The sequence below is a fragment of the Lepisosteus platostomus genome, chromosome 22, assembly GCF_059453375.1.
Source record: "Lepisosteus platostomus isolate fLepPlt1 chromosome 22, fLepPlt1.hap1, whole genome shotgun sequence".
Classification (NCBI taxonomy): Eukaryota; Metazoa; Chordata; class Actinopteri; order Semionotiformes; family Lepisosteidae; genus Lepisosteus; species Lepisosteus platostomus.
The window spans coordinates 10005109-10018819 of NC_142632.1; the positions used below are offsets into that span (position 1 = coordinate 10005109).

Here is a 13711-nt window from a genome sequence, read left to right on the forward strand (position 1 = left end):
TCTGTCCACATTTACAGCCTTATTAAATAAATGAATTATATAGGCAGTGTTTGCAGTGATGTCATCACCCGTTCACAAAAAACCCAGATGTTCACAACTGAAAAGCATTTAGATACACGTACTGCGGGATGTAACACTATTTTTTCCCCATCTCCTAGATACAGACTAACTATATAATTCCGCCACGATCCCTGTCGAGGAAAATCTTTTTTTTTGCTACAGTCGGCCACGGTTTTTCCTTGCTGAGATGCACTGTAACTCCCCCAGCCAGCCTAATAATAATCCTGAAAATCCCAGCGACACACTGCCTGAGTCTCGCATCTTCCCCTTTCAGTCAAACTCCTGCGCGTCGAGCGCCACAGATCGCATCTCGGCGTTAACGGATACATAAATCACACGCCGGGCTCTACAGTCAAAGCATTAACGCTATACTCCCGCGTTTGGGGAACACCTTAGAGCAATGTGCCTATGACAGGGAAGGGGGATAAATTCTATCATGTTTACGCTATAGAACATTAAAAACCAAGCAGACAACAAGCGAGCCCAGAGTGGCCCGGTCCTTAGCGTTGTGTGACCAACACTTTTCGTGCTTCGCTCCGGCTGGCACATCCAGTGCCAGAGGAGTGACCGCCAGCCCCGGTACCGCCGGGCAGAGACCGAGCCTCCCTCCCGCTTCCTGCTTTTTATTGTTTATTTTTGCAAGACGAAGACGCGCGTCAGGTTCCTCAGGTGCGCCTTACCTCCCGTTTCACATTCCAGAGCAATTTCTCTTTCAGGTCTGCCTCGGCGGACGAGCCCATGGCCAACCGGAGCGAGCGGCGACGGACGTCGCCTCTCCAGAACCCCGGGACGCACAGGTGTGTGTCTGTGTGTGCTGCTGCTGCTGCTGCTGCTGGTGGTGGTGGTAGTGGCTGCGGCGAGCTTTCTCCAGCTTCCCTCTTTCTCCGTCCGTCCGTCCGTCCTTCTTCCTCACAGGTAGGAGCGCGTCTTCACGGCCGGCGCTCTGTGCCTGCGTTAGGTGCCTGGGCTACGGTAGCCATCTTCAGCCCCCTTCGCGTTGACGTCACTCCCCTCCCCCGCCCCCTTTCCCATAGCTGATCAATGGAGCCGATCGCCACTCGCACCTGGGCAGCGCCGTCCCACTCTGCGGCCGTCCTTCCCCCGCTCTCCCACGGCTGACGCGAACACGGGTGTCAGAACGGCAACTGGTTCACGCCGCACAATGAGGCAAATGGCTGATGCCGGTCACTATGATGTGAACAGACTTCATCATTGGAGACTAAGCGTGTCAGCCTCAGGAGCAGCGAGCAGCGGGCAGAATGAGACACTTGCATGCAGCACCTTCTCCTAGCTCCTCGGTCAGGTTTGTTAGAGCAGAGCACGCTAAGCGTACAGCAAGTATCGGGCTCCTGAAAGAACTTTTAGTCGTTTCGATGAAAATATGATCTGTTTCTGCAACAGATCTTTCAAGCCGATTTCAGTGCATTTTCAATTAAGAGTCATTATCTCGCGAATTATGATCTCTGGAATGGGCGGCGGGAAACAGTCTGGCTCTGCTCGACAGCCGATGGTCTCCGATTTAAGGAGCTCAACTCGCACAGTCTCCTCCTGGGCTGAATAGAGCCACAGGCACGCTGCGCGGCCTTAAGCCAGAAGATAATCGATATAACATGTGGGTTAACCATCGCACGGTAATGCCAGGGTATATAGTACTGTCCCTGTGCTTTATGCTAGGTTAGAGCATTCCGCTATGGGGGATATAATATTTCAAAGGTGTTTCTACTACAGCTATTTAAACTCACTGCATGGGCAATAGTGCTGTCTGAGCCGGAGCGCTATAAATATTCGGTAATTCCAGACAATTGCGGAGCCTCACGGTAACCGATTGTCAAGAACTATGGAGTGCACAGATGCTTTAGTCAAACTTTTATTCATTAAGGCACACGGGAACGAAAATGTCTATCCTTATGAAATTGAAAAAAAAAATGCTGACAAAATCCATGAAAAACTGCTCTTCGCTGCGGACGCGAAGACGGGTCCCTTGTTTTGCTAAAAATAGCAGTATTTTGTTGTTGTTTTTAAAACAGCAGCCTGTATTATCGCCCAGAAGCAACAGTAACGCGCGGCTCCGCTCGGTTCACATGCATGGTGACGTCAGGCTGCAGTAAAAATAATTCATGGAGAAACAGGTCACTGTTCTCGATTCCTACTGTCACACGACACAACGCCGAGGCATTCCCGGCGCCCTCCAGCGGAACGGTGCTGTAACTACAATAGTCTGACCAAAAACACGGGCTTTTCGAATAGGACAGGAACATTCGTTGTTATTAGATTTTCGCACTTTTTGTACTGTAAAACAGTGACACCAAAGCAATATTGTAATACTCAATATTTAATCATTTGAATTTCCAACATTTCTAAATAGTGCTTTTCATCTCAAAGAAGTGTGAAATTGAGTCCAGAGTGTCATTCAGCCATGACTTAATGACCGAATATTATCTCATCTTTAAAAAACAGCATCTCCTACAGTTGTCACCTGGGCCATACTGGGGCATTGGTTTTGGATCATTGTGGTCCAGTGGGAAGGGCGCCCTCTATTGGTCAAATAACACCACTTACAGCAGGCTTTCCCTAGAGGGTCTCTCTTCCCCATACTTACTAGAACCGTCTTGCTTAATGTCTGAGACCTGCTAGAAAATCAGCCTAACAGGCAAGAAAACTGATATCTATAACATCTACAGCAAGAGTCACCTTTATCAATGTGCTGGTGTCACAGACACTACTTAGTCTTATTATTTTTCTGACCTGTAGTGAAATGAGCTATTCAATGCAATGTGAATGTACTGAATGCCACTGCTATTCCTGGCTCCAACCTGGAGACTCACCACACATTTGCTGTTCCTCATTCATCGTCCCCTTTCCAGCCCCACTGTCTGAAAAGGGTGGCTTCATATGGTGATGGAATGGCTAACCCGGACCCACACCCTGTTTGCGACTGCTTAATAATAATTTCTTACACTTATATAGTGCTTTTCTGGACACACCACTCAAAGAGCTTTCCAGGTAATGGAGATCCCCTCCACCATCACCACCACCAGTGTCTACCCCCACCTGGATGATGCGACGGCAGCCATAGTGCACCAGTACACTCCCCCCACACAGCAGCTCTCAGTGGGGAGGAGAGCAGAGTGATGAAACCAGTGGCCAGGGGGGGAAATGTGGTCAGGACACTGGGGTAAGACCCCCCACGTTCTGCTTATCTCAGGGGAGGGAGCCTGCAGCCTCATCATCATCCTCCTCCTCGACGTAGTCAGCTTCATCGCCAGCAGCTGTGTGTGCAGGGGGGAGGAGGGCGAGGCACAGGAGCTCAACCCCCCCACGCCGGCGCGCAAGATGGGCGATGCCCCCGGAGCGTTCCAGACAAGCGCACCGCCCAAGCCTCCCCTCCTTGCAGCTCGACAACAACCACTCCACACCAGGCCCAGAAGGATTGCAGTCCCTTTAATATTTTCAAAACCACGATGCACAAGGGCAAAACAGACAGATAGAAAAACACATCGTATTTGTTCAGAGGCACTGACGTTTCGTAGTGTTACGTTTGAAATGAATTAGTCACCTTTTCAATGAAAGCTAAAAAAAAACAACCGTTTAAAAGCTATTTTTAAAAACAGCCAAAGCTCTACCATTAATATGACTTCTAGTAAAAAAAAACAACATTCATTTGAAGCAGCTGTCTGCTTCGATATGAGTTGAGAAAGAAAAACATGGTCTCATTTCCTCCCTCCCCACGTGGCTCAAGTCCATTAAATCTTTGGCCTGTGATGTACCCCTGGGATCTGACCAGTCGGTGATTCAGAGGGAATAATAATCTGCATGTTCGTGATGCCCTGCGATTAGTGGAGAAGTCAGTAGGGGTACCACCCACCCCCTGGTATAACAGGCTCAAGAGTACAGAGTCAGGACACAGCCCTGCCTGGAGAAACTCATCCTGCCAAAGCTTGCGGTACAGCTCTGGAGCCATTACCAGAGGGTTGCGGGTTCAAATCCTCGAGTGGACACCAGTGCTAGAACCGAGGCCTGCTTTACACACCCCAGCTATATGAACCATGAAACCGAAGATGTTTGACTGAGGGGTAGCCCCAGATTCACATCTGACGTAGGGCAAGGCTTATACACTAACCGTTACAGAAACCTGGGTAAACAGCAGCCCTAACGAGACACTAAGGGTTGTGAAGGACATTAAACTGGCTTTAAAAGTAGCCAATCAATTGCAGAACAGCGTGTCAATTCAATGGATTTTAAGTCACTTCTTAACGTGTAAAGTGCAGTTTTATAGCCAGAGGAGGCTGTGATAATTAGAAAAGGCTACTCAGCTAATATGATTATTTGTCATGAACAGAGAGAGCTGACAGAGTGGCTGACTTGTCACTGACTTGTCAGGGTAACTGATAAGCCGGTCAGACTCAAATTAGCAAGTTTACTTCTAATAAGCTGACGATTCACTGAGCATCTCCAGGGCTCAGGTTAGCAAATCAGCTCGTCCTGTTACGTCATTAAAAAATTATAAGGGGACAAAACTCACAGATCAGTGCTGCCAAAGAAATAAACTTCAGTTAATACAACAGAAAGCAATATAGAAAAGGCAGTGCTTAGATACATTACAAGACAGGAAAAGCTGCCAGGAAACACTGCTTTTGAGATCTTTTTGGCATGAACATCCTTTGTCTCCTTTTGTAAAGTGACAAAGAAATTCTTTTGCTCTTACACTTGGCCGTCAGAATCACAGGAAAAAAAGTGTTTTAGAAGATATTTTTGTGCTGGTGAAATGTGTCATCCGAGAAGGGAGAATAAAAAAAAAAAATCAGGCCGTGCAGGTCTAAAAAACGACTGGCACAGCAATCTCTTCAGCATTACGAAGGTGCTATGACAGAATCCCAAAATCATGTCACACTGATTTAGAAAAATGACATAAAAAAATACATTTTTTTAGGAAAGGCTTAAATTCAGTTCAATTTAAAAAAACAAAACAAAATTAATTCAAGGCTTCAACAAGTTACAATACAGAAATAATTTTTGTAACAGATCCTGTCAGGGACAACACAGAGCTGTGCAGCTGTGAATTCCAGCTGTGGGTAGTGTTATTTAGCAGTAGTGGTCATTGTTTCAGCTCTCAAAACATTTAACTAAAGTTACTTCCTGTTTAATGGTCATGGGCATACACTGCTGTGCAATTTCAAAATCTTAAGACTTTTTCAATCAATGATTTTCTTCCTCCACGCAGATACCATTCCATAAAGATTTTCCACTTTTTGACATAATTGTTAATCCTGACAGAACGTTGCCAACAGTACAGAAAGTAACCTCTGTCTTTATGGATGGCTAGAGAGGAACCTGATACCTAAAAAGGAATCAATTAGCTCTAACTGGTTAATGAGACAGATTACTAACCACAAGTTATTTTGGCTGTTCAAGTTTGAGAACATTCTGATCGTTGTGAATTAAAGACTGGTTAAAGGACAAGCTCGGTTTTTTATCACCCAAACGTATCTGTTCAAATAGCAGAAAATACTGGTGGGGCTTTTGAGCAAGCTGGTAACCCTGAATGCGTCTAAGACGTTTGAACAGCAGTGTACGTTGAGGTAAGAGCTTTAAGTTGGCGATTACAAAGGCCGCTGTAAAATCTAAAGGAGTGATTTAGATTTATTCCAGATACAATGATTATAATCCTCTCCATCATTTCCTGTCCTGTTTATTTCTGGGTGCTGCTGGCCATTAGGGATGTGAACAGAGGTGCTCTGTGTCCTGAAATGTTGCTCCACGAGGTCACTGTGCTGCCCTGTCTAGGCCCCAGATTCCAGGGCTGCAGTGGGAGGATTCGATGTGCTTTCTCTGTTGCACAGTTGTGCTCCCAGGGGATGGCCCACCTGTTGAGCCAATCCTGTTTTCCAAAACCGGAGCTAGTTGCTGAACTGCTCTAGGGACCGGCTGGCCTATGAAAACACCTGCCTCCTGAAACCATCCTTGGGCTGCAAAGCTTTTGGCTCACTTGTATCCGCCCCCGCAGAATCTGATTTTCATAGTTAAAACGTAACTCTGACCGAGAGTGCCTTGCGGAGAACAAAGACTGGATTCAGATGTGCCACCGCACAACGTTCTGAGAGACTGGACACACGCTGCCATCGCCCGGAGAGCGCAGCCCGGCGCCAGCTGCCTGCGAGAGCCTCCCAGCCGGATTCCCAGAGTAAAACGGGGTAAGACAGGAGGCACGATTCTGAGATTTGACTCGGCTGCAGGGTGGAAAAAAACCCCAACAAAAATCGATGCCTTGGAGTCAGCCAGGGGTTGCAGTCATCGCTGCGGGCTCGTCTGCGGTGGCTCGGCTCTCAGCTGGCGTGGACAGGGAGGCAGGCGGATGTTCCCCTCCTCCAGTTTCGGTCTCCTCGATGCCCTCGCCCGCCCTCCCTCCCCCCCGCCGAGTTCAGGCTAGTGGCCCAGTGGCCGGTCGTCGTAGGTGCTGTACCTCTTGACGTGGATGCGGCGCACGCGCTCCCTGAGCTCCAGGCCCTCCTCGTCCTCGCTGTGGGAGGAGCCCCAGTGCGCCCGGCGGCTCGTGGCCTCCAGCAGGGAGTTGTCGGGGACCGGGAGCATCTCGTACAGCAGCGCGTTCAGGGTCTCCTCGTAGATGCGGGCTTCTGGGAATTCCACCTGTGCGGACGAGGCGGGAGAGAGAGAGAGGGAAGAGGCGGTTGGAAATTTAGAAACTGAAAACGACTGAAAACATAAATTTGCCCAGAAATGGCAAATTATGGGCCCCTTGAGTAGGTGACAAAGAAACCTCTGGTAGTAAATAAGCTGCCATTAAGATTTATGGTTTGTGATTCTCAGCTGGCAGATAGGTCAAAAGTATGGTAGAATCCAGCCTCTAGTTTGAAGAAGACATCTGTGAAACGTTTTCTGCACACCCGACGAGTGAAGTCTTGATCCCTGCAGGGTTTCTCTATCCTGCTCCCTGTGACCCCTGACCCTTGACCCTCTGACCCCTAATCCCAGCATCTGCTGGTTCCCATTCTGGATAGACTCTCAGGTGTTTAACTGTACCCCGAATTGAACTAAAAACGCAACCGACTAGACCTTTTCACAAAAAGCTAGTCTTCAAATTAATGCTGAATATGAATATGAAAACATAAAGGCTCAATAATCAAGAACGAGAAGACACCAAGGTCACGAAGATGTGGATTCGGGTGGCGGGATCAAAAGCAATGGGGCACACAACTGGGCATGCACATTTTCAAGCGGTGTTACTGATGGGCTTATTATTAATTACTGGAGTGGACAAATACGGCCCTACCTTCGTCTGCTTCTTCTCAGTGGCGTAGACGATGGAGGTGCAGCACACCTCCGCCAGCTTGCGGCCCTGCCCGTAGAAGGACCAGCAGCAGATCTCATCCCCGATCACGTCCTTAATGAAGAGGATGCGGCCATTGTAGCTCAGGGACAGCTTGTCGAACAGCTCGATGTTCTTCAGCAGGTTGTCGTCTGAGGTGCTTGAAACACACGAAAGGAGGGCCCATCAGGCATGAAAATAAACCAAGAAAAACCCCGCTCATCCCCGCCCCCCGCTTTTGGATTGGTGACCCAAGAACCAAGGGTCAAAGGTACTGGTTCCCGTACCCTTCTGGCTTGCGTTGTCAAGACCAGTCAGACCAGTGCTTTGTTAGGTGTGACTATACCGCATATGTTGCTCTCAAGAAAGGTTAAGCGTCTTCTTTTTATAGATCGTTCACAATAATAATCACAAAGCACCAAAGCAGAATAGCTCAAGACTCATGGAGTGTAAGCTCAGATTTACCAGTCTTTACCTGGTGTAGGAATATTTGTTGTTGCTCCGGTTGTACAGCAACTTCACTACGGGCTGCGAAAGAAAAAACAGGATTCAGAGAAACTCCCATCAATAATAGTCTACAAAACAGGTTTTCGGTTGAAGATGGTGTAGGGCTGCGTGCTGTTTCTTTTTTTATTGAGAGTGGCTGCTGTTACAGACACCTGAGTGTAGATGGAGCCCTTCGGTCACAGGTTTGAGCCTGGAATATGTCACTATCCAATTCCGCGGGGCTGCATTGTCTGCAAAGCATGTTAAATATCGCCTCATTCTCCCCCGTGTGCACCCGTGGGGTTTGGAGCTGAAATACGATGAAAAGCGGCAGTCGGCTATTCTGAATCAGGCAAGCATTCCAATAATAACTGGAGAGTCCGAGCTGAAAAAACAGCTGGTGTTTTAACCAACTCTAAGGTTGGGCTGTAGTCAAAGTAAGTGGAGTCACACTATCCAGGAGGAGACTTTCTTACCTTGGAGCAGGACTGGATCAGCCTCTCCTCTTCCTTCAGGGAAGTGATGACAGGAATGAGGCAGACCGCATCCTCCTTCTTCTCCTGCCGTTTAAACAGGAGACACAACAGCAGGTAGTTAAGTGAAGGAGCACTACCGCCGTTCCAGTGCTCATTAGCAGCATCGTACTCGCAGACACACTCTGTACTCTCACATCACAAAGCGTTTCCAACACTGTTACAAAATCAGTATTAAACCGAATGTAATGGCAACTCAAACGCCAAGACATCAACCTTCAGCACAAACTAATAAAAACTGAAGGAGAGCACTGTGTAAGTAATTAATCTGGCCATACCTCAACAGGACTACACCGTACAAGTGGCAATGCAGTCTTTAGAAACACTGCATGTATCAGATATTCTGTTTCTGGTCCAGCCGTCTGATATCCGCATATGGCGGAGTGGTGGCTCTGTGGCTCAGGATCTGCGTCTGTGGCTGGAAGGTTGCCAGTTCAAATCCCACAGCCGGCAGAGGAATCCTACTCCATTGGGCCCCTGAGCAAGGCCCTTCACCCCAGTTGCTCCAGGGGTGCTGTACAATGGCTGACCCTGCGCTCTGACCCCAAGCTTGCAAGCTGGGGTATGCAAAAAGACGAATTCCTAATCCAAGAAATTGTATAGGGCTAAAAAAGTGATGTTATGTTATATGGTTGGAGGTGGTGGGGCGATTGAGACCAAAAAAGTGTTTTTGCAGAACGTTCAGAATCTTAATCGTATGAAACCCAGCAAAGATAAATATGGCAACGTGCTTCTTAATTACCCAACTAAGGATGAGTTTATATCATTTGGAAGTTGACCGTCATGCACCTCCTAAGTATTAAAGGTAAATTGGGCCAGTTTAAAAACACCTCGCCTTACTGTGATCTTCCAAACGTGTGGGCAACTAATCTTTTAATGGTTTACGTCCAATCACTTTGCAAGATTAATTGTAAAAACAATTAATTAAAAACAATTACATTGCAAAAACAACTCCCAATTCCATGCTAAAAGCCACCCTAAGGCTTAGTTCAAACCCCACGTGCATGAGAACATGGAGTCAGAGTGTTCTTCAATATTCTAATCTGGATACAAAGGCGGTCATCAGTTCTTGGAATACAAAAAAAAGAACGAACGAACAATTTTTGTAAACCCCACTTTTGTAATGTAAAGGAAGTAGTGAATTACCCCATTGTTGCCACATACTGGGCATTTCAAGAATATCTTGTACTGGGAATGAAGACTGGACAAACCCCAATGTAACCTTTAAATTACAAACAAGTTGGAAGCTTTATATCAATGTGCTGACTTGACTGACAGGATATTTTTGTTCTTATGCACAGCTGACTCCGATCTGTATTTAGCAAATATATCATACAAGAATTCTGAACATAGGAAAGTGAGAACCAAAATTTGTGGTGCAGTACTGCATATGCCAACATTTTCAACCCCTGTTACAAATGAAATCATTAAGAGATGGCACACTGAGCCTCAAACAACACCACCTCTCCTGGTGCTGCATAAGCACAAACTCTTTTAATTTATGTTGATTCACAGGGTTCCAGAATGCATGGAATGCAGTCTCCATGGAGACCAGACAATGTCCGCTTTGTGCCTGATAAGTCCAGATAAGTCAGGGATCTCAACAGGGCCCTGGGACTCCACAGGCACGCTCCTGCAGGGCACAAACCCCGCTCCTCGTCCTCACAATCCACAGCCGCCACAGGAGACAGCTGAGCTCCCACTCAGCATGCCAGAATTTCAGCTCCACCTGAACAAATACCGGACAGTCGCCTGTGCTTTGCGTTAAACTCAAACACACTAACGCTGCTCCTGCCAAAAGAGGTTACTAACAGCATGCATAACCATTTTCAAGTTATACATGACTCACTGACTCACGGCCAAATGCAAGTTTTTGTAGGCCAAAGTTCCGTAGAAGAATAGGAAATACTGCATACCTTGTAAGTCCAGAAAACATCAGTAAATACTCAATATCAAAGCTCCCTGTTTTAATCCTAGGCCTCGCTGCTGACATTACTTTACAATAAACCCGTTAGGTCTCTGCTCCGCGGCTGGGTGGACCGTCCCCTTACCAGAAAGGGCTGATTGAAACTCTGAGGGATATGCGGTGTTCTTGGGTCATCAGCAGACATTCCCACCATGACCACGCCCATCGGGAACGAAGGGGGAGAAAGGGCGGAAGGAGCAAGAGCAGGCGGAGGGGCGGCCGGCTCACCTGCAGAGCGCTCTGGCAGATGTCCACCAGCCCCTGGATGAGGTAGAACTTGGCCTCTGCCATCAGCTCGCGGATGGCCTGCCGGCTCTTGGGCAGCACCACGCTGGCGTCCCGCAGGTAGCTGAGGATGGACCCGAAGTGCCTGCCACAGCGGTCGATCAGGATCCAGCCTGCCAACGTCAAGACCGCCGTCACCAATCGGCGGCACCCGCCACAAGCCCCAAACCGGCTTCCTCCCTGCTGCTCTCGCTTAGAAAGCCGCTTCACGATATCAAAGGCGTCCAGATGAAGCCGGGACAGGACAGAGGTAGCGACTCACCGACACGGGACGGCAGTTCTAACCTGGTTATATTCTCCAGAGACCCTGGAGCTCGGTGACAAGCAAACGCCCTTGAAACGAACTGCAAAAGCTTTAAAGTAAATGAATAGAAACGCCACACTGTACTACTTATTTTCACCGTAACTAGATCACTGAATCATCATGGCAAAAACCCTATCGCTTGGTATAATTCTAATATTTACTGTAGTACTACAGTATCGGTGAGGGGCTGAGGGAACTGAGGGATCGGTGCAACGGTAAACCTTAAATCTGGAAGGTAAGCCTCTGTGCTGGACAGCGCTGTAGGACCCCTGACGCGATGAGCGGTCTCTGTGCAGTGCTGAACAGGCGCACCGGCCTCACGCCCTGCCGTACCTTCCTTGTCAGTGAGCACTTCCATCCTGCCGCTGAACATGGCCTTCAGCATGGTGTCCTGGCGCGTCAGGACCTGCACCGTGGTGTAGTACAGGGCGCCCCCGACATTGAGGCGCACGTACTTGTGGCTCAAGGCCCCCGGCCCTCGGAAGCTGCAGGTCTTGGCTTTGGGGGCGGCGGCCGGGGAGGCGGGGGCAGCGGGCGGGCCCAGGCAGCTCTCCCCGGACATGTCCCTCCGTAGGTAGATGACGACTCTGCAGACTGTGGGCTTGATATCCGCCGCCGTGGTGACGCTATGGAGGACACTGCCACAGGCTCCTGCTGCCGGCCCTGCGCATGCCTGCAACACAGAGGGCTAGGGTAAGGGCATGCGGAGGGCGGCCAGCCCCGCGCCACAGCCCGGCGGTCAGCCCCGCGCACACCTGCAACACAGATCGGCTAGGGTAACGGCATGCCTACAGCGCCACCTGGAGGTCATTCGTGATCTGCTTTCAACTTCAAGCACAAGACTGAACGGTGTGTCATTTTATTTCTCCTTCCTCCTGCCCAACACCTCCGACCTTATTTCAGAATCCTGCCCCCCCGAAGGGCTCTCCCATTTTCCTCCCTTATTGTTGATGGCACTTTCAGCCACAGTGACTTACATGTGCACCCATTTGTACACAGTGATTTTCACACCCATTTATATTTTACTGGAGCAATTCAGGTACTGCAGCAGTGTCTCACCTGGGATTTGAACCCACAACCTCCCAGTTACAAATCCCAGAGCTGTGCCACATTGCTGCCCCCATGTTTTTTTTTTTAGCTCCCATCTCATGTCTTACAGTATGTCACCTGAAATAAAAGCAGGGCTTCTCAAACAGCTGTCCCTCCAAAAGCTCTCCACTACCCATCACACCCCTCCCCTCAGACTGTGAGCAGGATCAACAGGCCAGCTCAGGGGCTGGTCACACGAAAGACCTGGAATGGAGTCGTCTGGAAGGGCCTCTGTGCAAGAAGCCTCAACTGAAAGGGAGTGAAACTGGCCCGTCAGCCTCTAGCACTGGGGAAAAACGCCCCTAAGGTGGGTCTACCACAGGAATACGGCTACATCTTGACCTTAAGTATGAAACAGATCATGAACCAGTTTAAATACCAATAGAATAGGAGGGAGAGAGGGAGCGTGTGTAATGCACTGTTGACAAGAGCCACCAACCCGGTGACGTCACCGCTACCCAGAACCCCCCCCTTGTCTCCCAGCGCCTTTCCGGCAGAGAGGAGGGTCAATGCCGGGCTCCAGGTCGTGCAGGAAGAGAGTCGGAAAAACAGGGGGAAGGGGACACTTCCTAAGACACAAGAGTCATTTCCAGAAGCCCGGGTCCTTGCCAAGCAAGATCGCTACGTTCTCAGTCGAGAAACCAAGGGCTTAAAACTTACTTCCCTGCGCCGTGTTTGAATGTACCCCCAAACCCCCTGAAAATAGATCTGTATTTTTAATTTGAGAGTCTGCGAATCACAACTGTACAACAGGTTTTTTTTTCCCCCACAGATTAAATGGGGACCTGGGAACTCTCTTTCATTATTGTCAATGACTAATTCAGAATTAATAACTCGCTTTTACAGACGCCGTTACAGCCTGAACTGTGTTTCAATTCCTGCTCTCGGCCACCCAGCAATCAATTTAAACTTCACGCACAGCTGACTTTTACCGTCGACTTTCATGACGTCGTGATATACAGTAGCTAGCGAAGCTTAATCCGCGCAGGGAAAACGATAAAAGTGGATAAATTCACTCGTGGGCACTCCAGTCACACTCGAGAGCAACTGCAGCGTCCCCACCCACCGTCCCAAACTCGGCTGCCGCTGCCTCACGGGGCTAAATCTTTCATCCAAAACTGCCGCCCACTTCCACCGGGGGACAACCTGTAATCTAATTAAAGTCTTTAATCGCGCCATGAAGCATATCGCAGTTTCCTCGGTCGACGTTAAACACGATGCAGCGTTTCGCGGGTCTCACCTCTCCAATACGTTAAATCGACGTCTCTTTTCAAGTAAACTCTTCAGGCCTTGTTTCTCCGGACAGGTACGTCAAGCTCCTTCTTTCGCTTAAACTGAGACGTCATAGCCTTCGCATACCACAGTAAACATCACCTCCATGTAAAGGAGGGATTAGGGGGAATTCGGGGTTTTGTAGTCCTTGCAGTTTCCTTTCGGTAATGAGAAAAGCCAGAAAGGAACTACAATTACCACAAAAGCCTGGAGGTCTTGCAACGATACCATTATAGTTTAAAACACCGAGAACACGACGCTTAAAATTAGAAACATATTGTACTTTCAAACCACATTACATTGAAATTAAAATTTAATATGTAAATTAACTGCATATTTTGGGAATTACAGATTCCGTTCATACTTAACCTCCCCCTTAGCCGATGCTAAAT

The 13711-nt window shown here is 48.6% G+C and overlaps 2 protein-coding genes across 3 annotated transcripts in view; both read right to left on the minus strand.

Annotated features, from left to right (window-relative positions):
* sgsm2 (small G protein signaling modulator 2) overlaps positions 1–1135 on the minus strand; it is a 65736-nt gene extending 64601 nt beyond the window's left edge. For both annotated transcript variants that reach the window (XM_088616488.1, XM_088616487.1), the window contains exon 1: positions 741–1135. In XM_088616488.1, the coding sequence (XP_088472614.1) occupies positions 741–800 (60 nt within the window). In that variant the 5' untranslated portion in view covers positions 801–1135. The remainder of the gene's footprint in view (positions 1–740) is intronic.
* A 2346-nt stretch (positions 1136–3481) lies between these two features.
* Positions 3482–13449, minus strand: tnfaip1 (tumor necrosis factor, alpha-induced protein 1 (endothelial)). The gene is made up of 7 exons (XM_088616498.1): positions 13288–13449; positions 11292–11631; positions 10598–10767; positions 8347–8430; positions 7860–7912; positions 7349–7544; positions 3482–6705 (listed from the first exon to the last, which is right to left on the minus strand). Exons 2-7 carry the CDS (start codon positions 11518–11520, stop codon positions 6484–6486), a joined length of 954 nt encoding a protein of 317 aa, XP_088472624.1. The 5' UTR covers positions 11521–11631; positions 13288–13449; the 3' UTR covers positions 3482–6483.
* Between the last annotated feature and the right edge of the window lie 262 nt (positions 13450–13711).